Raw genomic sequence first — 13,616 nt, forward strand, 5'->3', positions numbered from 1 at the left:
AATTCCTACATTATCACAACCAAACACAGCCAGCATGGAAAAAGTGGGCCAGTTAACAAAAACAGAAATACTGTAGCACAGGAAAAGTGAAAGCTTACTTCTGCACCTCTGTATAATTCCTTCAGACAAGGGGGTGATTTCTCCGCCTGCGGGATTCTGCATTCCGCATACAGACCTCATACTCCCGCCCACAGGTTCCCTGAGGGCATGGGCAGTCTACAATGGAAAATCCTATTGGCCAGTGACGGGCTCTGCAATGTAAAGTAAAGTCACCATAGTCCCAAATGGCGCAAAAGATTTGTCCTGATTTCTCGAAATGATTGCGGGCTTGTGCAGCATGGGACGGTGTGCACTATTTTGTCATGTTTACATGATCTTATCCTGCTTTTCCCTCAGTCTGGTAGGGCTATATGAATATCTAGTTTTATCTAATGATTGTATTGAGCCTCTGGGGATGCCGTTCTCCTGTTCCATTCTGTACTCATGTATGTTCCGCTGTTTTTTCCTCTTTAATTATGATGATGTATTATTTGTAACTTTGTTGCGTTATTCTCTAAATTGTAAAATCTCAATAAATATACTTGTAAAATATAAGTTATTCTCTACAGACTAAGATTAGTTTAGATGCAGGGAAATGAACAAGATCAGATAATATAGGCCCAACAATATTTCAAAAAAGTTTACACATTTGAAATAGATGTTCACACTCATTGTATAGCCTAATAACTGGGTGAATCCCAAATTGGGCTGTAATCCTGGTGCAGAACGACACAAAATTCGCCCAATAACCTCATACACCTGGGTTGACGTCCAAGTCACCCGATCGTCATTCTGTCAAGCTGCAGGCATCAGTCACAGCCTCGAGCTAGATCGTTGCGTCCCAGGAAATACAAGGAATGGCTGGTTTAGATGCTAATCCAGGTGATGAGCAGAGTTCCGATTGAGAGGAGGGGCAAGATGAATGGGACACACATGGAATGTACTTGCATGTGCTTTCAGCCATAATGGCACTTTGGTGCCTATTTACTAATGGATGCAGGAGCAACAAATCTCTGGGCCTATTTTCATAAAGAATTGCCAATAAATTGAGAAGTAACTATCATTACATATATTTCTAATTTGTAATACAATCCGTAGATCTTTGTAATATCCCTGAGTAGTTGTCAGTTGTGTTTCCATCAGACAGTAATGATAGTAATAGTGTGAAGTTGGTGAGATGTAGTTTGATTCTTCTTAAGCTCCATCGATTTTTCTTCTGTATAATGTCAAACTTCATGATCTTTATACTAAAGAAGGAAAAAGTTAAATAATATTCAATTTTCATTCTGGATTTTGTGCCTGAAAACCGAAAATGTTTTCACTTAATTAGCAATAAAACTCAAATTACAGTGAAATACAATTTGCTGCAGGAGCAAATCTAACAGTATCTGCTTTAGTTAATTTTGTCCTTGTCATTTTAAGTTTGACAATAATATATGCTGAAAATTGCTGAAAGTGCAAGGCTGGAACCTAAATGAACAGGACAAGCAACTGTGTCTCTCCTCAACGAATTAGATTAAAGGATTGTGAAGTTATCAGTGCAAAGACTGGGAAACAAATACAAAATAGAGGGTGGCATTCAATGTTAATCAGGTGCAGAAAGAGAAATGTCGACAATATACAGAATAAAGATTGGATTAAGAGAGCAAAAATGGAAAAGGAAAAGTTAAAATTAATTTAAAATGTCAGTTTTTTCAATGTTCAATTAAAACTGGAAGGAATATGACACCAAATTTCTAACCATTAATTTGCCTTGTTCCTTGGTGTTAATTAACAATAAGAATACCATGAAAACAATCTTTGACAGATAATCAACATTAATTACATGTGTAGGGACTTTAAATGTCTTAAAATGGCTCCTTGCATTACTTCAAAGCTATTCTAACTTTAGAGTGTAAGTACAGGAACTGCACATCTCTGAATACATTTTAGTGATGGGGCAGACTGAGGCAGGCAAAGGGATACATGTTGAACAGCATTTGCAGTTTGCATGGGTTTCCTCCTGCTTCTCCGGTTTCTTCGCATAGTCCAAAGATGTGCAGGTGAGGTGGATTGACCATGATAAATTGCCCCTTGGGTTAGGTGGGGGTACTGGGTTACGGGGATAGGTGGAGGCGTAGGCTTAAGTAGGGTGCTCTTTCCAAGGGCTGGTGCAGACTCGATGGGCCAAATGGCTTCCTTCTGCACTGTAAATTCTATGATTCGTGCTATGGTAGTGATCTTGCAGAATAAAACTTGCTGCAACTTGTAAATAGTCAAAGAGATTTACACAGAGCCACTGCTTCATCTCAGTTCCACAATACCTTAAAGATTAAAAAGGGGTTGAAATTCTTTAGGTATAATGGGAGATTTTCTGCATCTATATTTTCTATCTATTATAATAATGATTAAAGAATCAAGCCTACCTGGCAGCCACAGAATGTGCTGACTAAATCCACAATGAATGACAAATCAATATAGGTTCCATATGCTACTTATGGTGAATTTGAAGATATAACATTTTATGACAGGTTGGATATTTGGCATTTAAGAGGCATCAATACTATCATTAAAAATACATTTACGCTGCACTGCAGTACCCCAAACACCATGTGGTGTGTTTAATTCACAATTAATGTGCAGATGTAGAGTTTTTTTGAAACCCATTGGACTGTTGAGAAGGAAGAGCTATCCTGAATTTTTGCACAGACAGAAAGGCTCTCCACCTTTGTGAAAATAGTGCTGGGTGGCCGAATCTTGTAGTTCCGCCCCACTCCTTTCACAAGGTGTGGAATCGGCATGAGTAGAACCTTGGACATGGAGGTTCACAGATGCAACTGTACAGTAATTATGGGTGACTTTAATCTGCATCTAGATTGGGCAAATAAAATTAGTAACAATACTGCAGCAGATAAATTCCTGGAGGATGTACAAGATGCCGTTTTAGACCAGTATGTGGAGGAACCAAATAGGGAACATGTGTTATCCTCAGTATTTTGGGTCAATTAATAATTCTGTTGTGTGGGGTCCTTTAGGGAACAGTGACCATAACTTGATAGAAGTCTTCATTAGGGTAAGTGAAGAGGTACAATCTGAAACTAAGGTCCTAAATTTAGACAAAGAAGTTTAGAAACTGCAAAGGTATGCGATTTGTTTTGGCGAAGATGGATTGAAGAACTACATTAAAAGGCATGATGGTGGAGAGGCAATGGCTAATATTTAAGGGCCAAATATATACATTGCGACAGTTATACATTTCCCTGGTGCAAAAACGTAACAAGCAATTCAACCATGGCCTACAAACAGAATTAAGGATAGTATTAGAGCCAAAGAGGAATATATAAAGTTGCTAGAAAAAGTAGAAAACCTGTAGTTTGAGAGAAGTTAGGTATTTAGCAAAGGAGGACAAAGAGATTGATTAAGGGGGAGGAAATATGTATGAGAGTAAACCTGCAAGTAACATAAAAGTGGACTGTAAAAGTTTCCACAATTATATTTTTAAAAAAGATTAGTGAAGACAAATGAGGTCCCTTAGAGTCTGAAACAGGAGAATTTATAATAGAGAACAAAAGCAATTAAACAATTACTTTAGTCTATTTCACAGAGGAACAAACAAGTAACTTGCCAGAAATGCTAAGGAATCAAGGGTCATGAGTGTAATAATCTTTAAGTGTCACAAATAGGCTATCGAGTGAGAAGGAGGAATTGAAGGAAATTTATATTCCTGAAAAAGACTCTGCACGGACAGTGACACAAGCGGGGTATTGAACCTGGGACTCTGGTGCTGTGAAGCAACAGTGCTAACCACTGTGCTACCGTGCCGCCCTACACGACCTTGTCGGAGGAAATCTAACTTACTGGAATTGCTTGGAGAGATATGGCACCATTTTGCAGAAGTAAGATACCCTATTGAATATGGTCACAGGATATGTTTTGGAGAGGTCTGGTACCCTTTAGGAAAAGTGAAGTATGCTTTGAGATTGTTAAAAGTAGAGATGAATATACATAAAAAAGTGGATAAGTGCATTGGAACTGCGAAACTCATAGAAATGGTCAGGGGCCTTTAAATCTCCTGCCATTTCAATATTTGTAGAAAAAAATTATATGTATTTTTTATAAACGTCAGTTTAGAAACCCTGTCTGTTGACAGAAGCCTGACTATTGCTATTATTGCTGCACAACTGAGTTCACAACCTATCACTATCACAGTGGGGTGCCTCTCAATTCATAATTCGATTGACAGTTTTACGTGCTTGGAGTGTTTTTGAAGTGGGATCATGATTACAGATGTTTGCTTTATAAAGTGGTAAAAGAAGTTAAATTTAGTGAATGGGTTTTGATCAATGAGAGCAAGTTTTTTAAACAAAGTGAATCCATCACTAACACTCTAGAACTTTATTTAATCTTAACATTTGTCCTGAGATCTGCCCATGGTGAACAATGGGTGTGTTGACCTGGAGGGTGTAAAGGAAAGTGGTGCTTGGTGGAGGGCACTGATTGGCATGAGTTGGCAAAGGGACCATAAAGGGCTGTGGAGCATGTGTCGAGAGGCACAGGATAACATAGAAAGTATGAAGGGGCATGGGGGTGTGTTGGTTGTATGGAATGGACAAGATGGAATGTGAGGAGTCAGAGGGTCTGAGGTTTCAGTGTGAGCAGGCTCTTATTTATTTCACTATTTATTTTGAAGCTGGGCAAAGTGCCAGAACACCAAGGTGGGCATTTCTCACAGACCACCTTTACACCCCGCAACCCTTGTGGCTGCCAGCAACCTTTTTCTGGGGTGACGGCCACCAATCCCATAAAATCCGCTCAAATTGAAAATCCAAACTTCTGGGGCACATTTTCAGCCTCAAGTTGTCAGAAATCCTCCCAACTCTACACACCCAATGCGAGAGGTGAAAATTCAGCTCACTTTATTTCCACGGCAGCAGGATATTTATTTATTGTTACAAGTTGATGGACAATTGCACATTAATAAATGTGTCTGCTATAAACTTGGTATAATTTAGGCAGCTATTTCTGTGACCAGGTTTGGGATATCATGTCATGATGTAAAGACTAACAGATCCAATGGTTGAAGTGTGACATCAGGGAACTGTGACAGGAACTGTGCAAAGATGACAGGAAGTTGGCATCAAAGGCAAGACTTTTAATTCATTATTGATAATTTGACTCCTTTCATTAAAATGCATGGTAAAATTTGTCAATCTTACCATTTGTTGATACTTTCCAAGACTCTGTTGTGGCTTTATTTCTGTTCCTTTATATGCTATAAAGTGGATTAATGTGGTAATCCTGCAAAATAAATAACATTGTTACCATTTCCATAAGTGTATCCATTTCTTGTCAATCAAAATACATTGTTATTAATACCTGTGGTACAACATGGCGAGGAACTGAATTCCCAATAGCCCAGCGAACGATATCAAGAAGAAAAGGCCCAGTGGTTCGATGGTTAGATTTTCATTTTTCGAAAAAGAGCCATTTGATAGGATTTTGGGGATCTTGATGTGTATATCTGGACCAATTGCTTGCAGGATAAATGTTGAAACGATCCAAAGAACGTTAATAATGAAGAACAGAAAAGTGGCCTGAAAAGAATGGAAGGATTTATTCAATTTATGTCTTTATAATGTCCACAAAGGTAATATTCCCATTGAATTCAATGCAATAAATACATATTTTGCAACAATATGGCTTTCTTGTAGCCCTCTCCATGCGGGAACTAAAGTCAACCTAATTAATCGGTTCAAATGCTCAATGGGAGCTCTTAATTCATTTTCATCACTGAGAAAACAGGAACTGTATTTCCTGAGATACACACCAACAATGAATCTCCAATTCTCAGTCTTGCTGAGACAAGTTTAACTCAGAGAATTAAGCCACACAAAATATATCCTTTATCCCATTATCACATAACATTTTGCTGTCTTTCAACTAGAAGACATTTTGCACAATGGTCAAGCATAGGCAAGATGACGTAGAACTAATGGCTGGGCTGTTATATTCAGGAAGTTAAACAGATCAGAGGAAGGTTGGCAATCCATTTCTAATGATAAACCCCCAAATCTGTTATCTTTTCTTGTGCCTTCTCTACCTCCTTTGTTCCCTCTTTCCACACACACAAATAATTCAACCTGGTTCAACCTTTGGGATTGAACAAGTGGCCAGATTCAGGGCAGATACCTGTAAGGAGCGTTTACCTTGTTTCTGAGAGACTTCAGTTCCTTTTCTATCTCGGTTTGTCTGTCTTTATCTTCTTCAATTGGTTTAAGAAACCGGTTGATGAGGTCATTCCAGAATGGGTTTTCCGCCTACAGGTAGGAAATATAGAACAATAAGTATTAAAAAGTTATACTCCAATTGTCTATCTGAGTGATATTTTGTTTTATATTGCAGGTGAATACATACTACAGAACAGTGTTCACATTGCACACTGAGAAGAATACACTAGGAAATAAGAGGAATGTCATTAGTCATAGAGTCATAAAAATTTACAGCATGAAATAGGCCCTTCGGCCCAAATTGTCCATGCACCCAGTTTTTACCACTGAGCTAGTCCCAATTCCCCCATTTGGCCCATAACCCTCTATACCCAGCTTTCCCATATAACTGTCTAAATGCCTTTTAAAAGTTAAAATTGCACCTGCCTCTACCACTGCCTCTGGCAGCTCTTTCCAGACAGTCACCACTTTCGGTGTGAAAAAATTGCCCCTCTGGATCCTTTTGTATCTCTCCTCTCTTACCTTAAACCTATGCCCTCTAGTTTTAGCCTCCCCTATCTTTGGGAAAGGATGTTGACTATCTACCTGATCTATGCCCCTCATTATTTTATAGATCCCAATAAAATCACCCCTAAGCCTCCTCCGCTCAAGGGAACAAAGTCGCAATCTGTCTAGCCTCTCCTCATTCAAACCAACAAGTCACGATAGCTTCCCAGTAAATCTTTTCTGCACTCTTTCTAGTTCAATAATATCCTTTCTATAATAGGGTGATCAGAACTGTACACAGTATTCCAAGTGTGGCCTTACTAATATCTTGTACAATTTCAGCAAGATGTCCCAACTCCTGTATTCAGAGTTCTCACCATTGAAACCAAGCATGTCGAATGCCTTCTTCCCCACCCTGTCCACCTGTGACTCCACTTTCGAGGAGCTAGGGACTTGTACTCCGCGATCTCTTTGTTCTGTAACTCTCCCCAATTCCCTACCATTAACTGAGTAGGTCCTGCCCCGAGTCGATCTACCCAAATGATTCACCTTACATTTATCTAAATTAAACTTCATCTGCCATTCATCGGCCCACTGATCCAATTGATCAAGGTTCTGTTGCAATCCTAGATGATCTTCTTCACTGACCATTATGCCACCAATCTTGGTGTCCTCTGCAAACTTACTAACCATGCTTCCTAAATTCTGGTCCAAATCATTAATGTAAGTAACAAATAACAATGGACACAGCACTGATCCCTGAGGCACACCGTTGGTCACAGGCCTCCAATTTGAAAAGCAACCCTCTGCAGCCACCCTTTGTCTTCTGTTGTCAAGCCAATTTTGTATCCAATTGGCTACCTCACCCTGGATCCCGTGAGATTTAACCTTATGCAACAACCACTGTTTATATTTAATCAACCTCCTCAATTGTTGGACCAGAAGATGCACCTGCACCAGAAGGAGCACCGCCAGCACAAGAAAAGCCACCTGGAGGACCGCCAGCACCTTGATATAGCTTTGTGATAATAGGATTGCAGTTTTTTTTCCAGCTCCTTCTGTTGGTGTACATACTCGTTTTCAGCAGTCTGGTTCTTATCCAGCCCGCTGATAACTTCATTGCATTTGTTCAAAACCTTTTGCTTATCAAACTGTGTGGTACCTTGTCAAAGACCTTGCTAAAGTCCACGTGGACAACATCGACTGCACTGCCCTCATCTACTTTCTTGGTTACCCCTTCAAAAAAACTCAATCAAATTCATGAGACATGATTTTCCACTCACAAAGGCATGTTGACTGACCCTAATCAGTCCTTGCCTCTCTAAATGCCTGCAGATCTTGTGTCTCAGAATCCCTTCCAGCATCTTACCCACCACATACGTTAGGCTCACCAGTCTGTAGTTCCCAGGTATTTCACTCCTGAATACACTCAACAAATTTCTGCCCAGCCAATATCCTAATATGATGGCTGTCCCAGTCAATGTTGGGAAAATTAACTTTTACCAACCTATTTTTCTTGCAGCTATCTGTAATCTCCTTATATATTTGCTCCTCAATTTACCACTGACTATTTGGGGCATATAGTATAATCCTATCACTGTAATCTCTCTCTTATTTTTCAGTTCCACCCGCAGTTCTGGTCACCTCACTATAGGAAGGATGTGGAAGCATTGGAAAGGGTGCAAAGGAGATTTACCAGGATGCTGCCTGGTTTACAGGATAGGTCTTATGAGGAAAGGTGGAGGGAGCTAGGGCTTTTCTCTTTGGAGCGGAGGAGGATGAGAGGCGACTTAGTAGAGGTTTTTAAGATGATGAGGGGGATAGATAGCGTGGACGTTCAGAGACTATTTCCTCGGGTGGATGTAGTTGTTACAAGGGGGCATAACTATAAGGTTCAGGGTGGGAGATCTAGGAGGGATGTCCGAGGTAGGTACTTTGCTCAGAGAGTGGTTAGGGTGTGGAATGGACTGCTGTGATAGTGGAGTCGGACTTTAGGAACTTTCAAGCGGTTATTGGATAGGCACATGGAGCACACCAGAATGACAGGGGGTGGGATAGCTATATCTTGGTTTCGGACAATGCTCGGCACAACATCGAGGGCCGAAGGGCGTGTTCTGTGCTATACTGTTCTACATAGTCTCAGTGAGCGAGTCCTCGGATATATTTTCTCTCAGTACCGTTGTGATATTCTCCCGAATCAAAAACCCAACTCCCCCTCCTCTCTTACCTCCTGTTCTATCTTTCCAATAGCATCTGTACCATGGTACGTTGAGTTGCCAGTCCTGCCCCTCCCTTGGTCATGTTTCAGTAATCACTATAATATCCCAGTCCCATGTACCCATCCATGCCCTGAGTTCATCTGTCTTGGCCTCAGGCCTCTTGCATTGAAATTAGCAGCAACTTACTTCATCAAGCTCTTCTTTAGCAAGCTCTATATGGAGTGACTGATCCTGCAAGTTGCTTATCCAATCTACACAATGAAAGCATAAGGGAAAGGTCATTCTCAAAATCATTGCAATCAGGTCAGTTAAGCAACAACATATCCTTAATTTTGACCATTAAACTGCAGATGACCCAAAACTCTGAACATACAACATAAAACACATCAATCTCTGTGGTTTTATCAATCTTTTGAACAGATCAAAAAACAGACAATTTGCATTTATATTGCATCTTTCTTTTTTCAGGATTTTCATAAGAGTGGCAAAGTCAACAAAGCATGTTTTGTGCAATTGCAATAGAGGAGAAGCTGCAATGAATGCACAAAGCAAAGTCTGACGAACAGCAGTGAGATAAATAATCAGAGAATCCATCTTTTGTGAGGTGGTTAAAGGATAAGGGGCGGGATTCTCTAATCCTGCGGCAGAGTGTTCACGCCGTCGTAAACGCTGTTCCGACAGCATGAATGGGCCGACCTGACGACTAATGCTGGCCCGCAAAAGGGGCCAGCACGGCACTGGACCGGTTCACGCTGCTCCAGCTGCTGAATCCGGCATGAACTGGGCGCCGCAGGATCCACGCATGCGCAGTGGCACCGGCGCCAATGCGCACATGTGCAATGGCACCGGCGCCAATGCGCACATGCGTAGTGCCTTCCTCCAACGCGCTGGCCCCGAAGCAACATGACACTGGACTACAGGGGCCGGTGCTGAAGAAACGAGGCCCCCAGCCTGAGAGGCCAGGCACATCGGAGACCCTCCCCCTCCACAGGCCTTGTTCTGCTTTACAAGCCAGCTGTTTAGCTCACTGTGCTAAACCAGACCCTGTGGGGAAGATGCTGGAAAAGATGCTTGTGGAAGATGCGTTCGACAGGCTGTTAGAGGTGGTCCGGGCTTACAGGGTGCTCATGCGTAAACCCCAGGGTTGTGAGCCCCCAAGGGCAAAGGTGGTGAGGCTGCATCGTTCCTGGACAAGGAATACATTATGAGGTGGGCCAGGCAGACAAAACGGTTCATGTGGGAAGAGGCTGAGATCCGGTGTACGAAGACTTGGGAGTAGAATTCGCAAAGAGGAGGGCGAGTTTTAATAAGATTAAGCGGCCTGTATGTGAAGGGAATAAAATTCGGACTGCTCAACCCGGCCCGTCTTTGGGTGACCTACGAGAACCGGGAACTATATTTTGGCTCGCCGGAAGAAGTGGAGATCTTCATGAAGGACAATAATCTGGTAGAGGCATAATGACTTTTAAGATCTAGCCGGTAGTGTTCTGAGTTAAAAGTTTTGTGTTGCTCTATATTTTTAAAAACTCAGCCTTTAACTTAAGCTGCGGTGATTGGGAAAAGAAGGATCTCATGGATTGATTTGATTTTGATCCATTGCTGTATGACTCCTTCATGTGCGGGAAGTGTGTCCAGCTGCAGCTCCTGTTAGACCGCATGACGGCTCTGGAGTTGCGGATGGACTCACTTTGGAGCATCCGTGATGCTGAGGAGGTTGTGGATAGCACGTTCAGTGAGTTGGTCACACCGCAGATTAGAATTGGTGAGGGAGACAGGGAATGGGTGACCAAAGGCAGAGAAAGAGCAGGAAGGCAGTGCAGGTGTCCCCTGCGGTCATCTCCCTCCAAAACAGGTATACCGTTTTGGATACTGTTGGGGGAGATGACTCACCAGGGGAAAGCAGTAGTAGCCAGGCTCATGGCACCGTGGCTGGCTCTGCTGCACAGAAGGGCGGGAAAAAGACTGTCAGGGCTACAGTCATAGGGGATTCAATCGTAAGGGGAGTAGACAGGCGTTTCTGTGGTCGAAAATGAGACTCCCGAATGGTATGTTGCCTCCCGGGTACACGGGTCAGGGATGTCTCAGATCGGCTGCAGGACATGCTGAAGGGGGAGGGTGAACAGCCAGTTGTCGTGGTGCATATAGGCACCAACGATATGAGGTCCTTCAATCAGAATTTAGGGAGTTAGGAGATAAGTTAAAAAAGTAGGACCTCAAAGGTAGTAATCTCAGGATTGCTACCAGTGTCACGAAACAGTCAGAGTAGAAATTTAAGAATAGTCAGAATGAATACGTGGCTTGAGAGATGGTGCAGGAGGGAGGGGTTCAGATTTTTGGGACATTGGAACCGGTTCTGGGGACGGTGGGACCATTAAAAATCGGATGGTCTACACCTGGGCAGGACTGGAACCAATGTCCTTGGGGGTGCTTTTGCTCACACTGTTGGGGAGGTTTTAAACTAATGTGGCAGGGGGATGGGAACCAGATTAGGAAGTTAGAGGTCAGTAAAGAAGCAGCAACTAAAGCCAGTAAGGTACTGGATAATAAACTCAATGTGACTAAGGGGAAGAGTAGACAGGGAAGAGATGATGATCGCAAAGGGACAGGTGGTCTGAGGTGCATTTGTTTTAATGTGAGAAGTGTAGCAGGTAAGGCAGATGAATTTAGGGCTTGGATTAGTACCTGGGAATATGATGTTATTGGTATTACTGAGACTTGGTTGAGGGATGGGCAAGACTGGCAACTAAATATCCCAGGGTACAGATGCTTCAGGAGGGGTAGAGAGGGAGGAAAAAGGGGTGGAGGAGTTGCATTACTGGCCAAAGATGATATCACAGCTGTGATTAAGGAGGGCACGATGGAGGATTCGAGCACTGAGGCAATATGGATAGAGCTAAGAAATAGGAAGGGTGCAGTAACATTGTTGGGACTTTACTATAGGCCTCCCAAAAGCGAGCGTGAAGTAGAGGTACAAATATGTAGACAGATTATAGAACAATGGAGGAGCAATAGGGTGGTTGTGATGGGAAATTTTAACATTGCCAACATTGAATTGGACTCATGTAGTGTTGGAGGCGTAGATGGAGCAGAATTTGTAAGGAGCATCCAGGAGAGTTTTTTAGAGCAGTATGTAAATAGTCCAACTCGGGAAGGGGCCATACTGGACCTGGTATTGAGGAATGATCCCAGCCAGGTGGTTGAAGTTTCAGTCGCCGATTACTTTGGGAATAGCAATCACAATTCCGTAAGTTTTGGAATACTCATGGACAAAGACGAGAGTGGTCCTGAAGGAAGAGTGCTAAATTGGGGAAAGGCCAACTATAACAAAATTCGGCAGGAGATCGAGGCGACTCAAAACTGATGAAGCTTTGGAGGAATATCGGAAAAGTAGGACAAATCTCAAACGCGCAATAAAGAGGGCTAAAAGGGGCCATGAAATATCTTTGGCTAACAGGGTTAAGGAAAATCCCAAAGCCTTTTATTCGTATATAAGGAGCAAGAGGGGAACTAGAGAAAGGATTGGCCTACTCAAAGACAAAAGAGGGAATTTATGCGTGGAGTCAGAGGAAATGAGTGAGCTTCTTAATGAGTACTTTGCATAGGTATTCACCAAGGAGAGGGACATGATGGATGTTGAGGCTAAGGATGGATGTTTAAATACTCTAGGTCATGTCGGCATAAGGAAGGGGGAGGTTTTGGGTATTCTAAAAGGCATTAAGGTGGACAAGTCCCCAGGACCGGATGGGATCTATCCCAGGTTACTGAGGGAAGTGAGGGACGAAATAGCTGGGGCCTTAACAGATATCTTTGCAGCATCGTTGAGCACGGGTGAGGTCCCGGAGGACTGGAGAATTGCTAATGTTGTCCCTTTGTTTAAGAAGGGTAGCAGGGGTAATCCAGGGAATTATAGACCTGTGAGCTTGACGTCAGTGGTAGGCAAACTGTTGGAGAAGATACTGAGGGATAGGATCTATTCACATTTGGAAGAAAATAGACTTATCAGTGATAGGCAGCATGGTTTTGTGCAGGGAAGGTCATGTCTTACAAATTTAATAGAATTCTTTGAGGAAGTGACAAAGTTAATTAATGAGGGAAGGGCTGTAGATGTCATATACATGGACTTCAGTAAAGCATTTGATAAAGTTTCGCATGGCAGGTTGATGGAAAAAGTGAAGTCGTATGGGGTTCAGGGTGTATTAGCTAGATGGATAAAGAACTGGCTGGGCAACAGGAGACAGAGAGTAGTGGTGGAAGGGAGTGTCTCAAAATGGAGAAAGGTGACTAGTGGTGTTCCACAGGGATCCGTGCTCGGGCCACTGTTGTTTGTGATATACATAAATGATCTGGACGAAGGTATAAGTGGTCTGATGAGCAAGTTTGCAGATGATACTAAGATTGGTGGAGTTGCAGATAGCGAGGCGGACTGTCAGAGAATACAGCAAAATATAGCTAGATTGGAGAGTCGGGCAGAGAAATGGCAGATGGAGTTCAATCCAGGCAAATATGAGGTGATGCATTTTGGAAGATCTAACTCGAGAGTAGACTATATGGTCCATGGAAGAGTCCTGGGGAAAATTGATGTCTAGAGAGATCTGGGAGTTCAGGTCCATTGTACCCTGAAGGTGGCAACGCAGGTTGATAGAGTGGTCAAGAAGGCATACAGCAT

The 13,616-nt window shown here is 42.5% G+C and overlaps 1 protein-coding gene across 1 annotated transcript in view; it reads right to left on the reverse strand.

Moving 5' to 3' along the window:
- Positions 1-5,178: 5,178 nt before the first annotated feature.
- LOC119963867 (chitin synthase chs-2-like) overlaps positions 5,179-13,616 on the reverse strand; it is a 146,129-nt gene continuing 137,691 nt past the window's right edge. The window contains exons 15-19 of the mRNA XM_038793263.1: positions 9,137-9,201; positions 6,225-6,335; positions 5,395-5,612; positions 5,235-5,316; positions 5,179-5,196 (exon numbers count right to left, since the gene is read on the reverse strand). Of these exons, the coding sequence (XP_038649191.1) occupies positions 5,179-5,196; positions 5,235-5,316; positions 5,395-5,612; positions 6,225-6,335; positions 9,137-9,201 (494 nt within the window). The remainder of the gene's footprint in view (positions 5,197-5,234; positions 5,317-5,394; positions 5,613-6,224; positions 6,336-9,136; positions 9,202-13,616) is intronic.

Source organism: Scyliorhinus canicula, chromosome 1 (assembly GCF_902713615.1).
Source record: "Scyliorhinus canicula chromosome 1, sScyCan1.1, whole genome shotgun sequence".
NCBI classification, from domain to species: domain Eukaryota; kingdom Metazoa; phylum Chordata; class Chondrichthyes; order Carcharhiniformes; family Scyliorhinidae; genus Scyliorhinus; species Scyliorhinus canicula.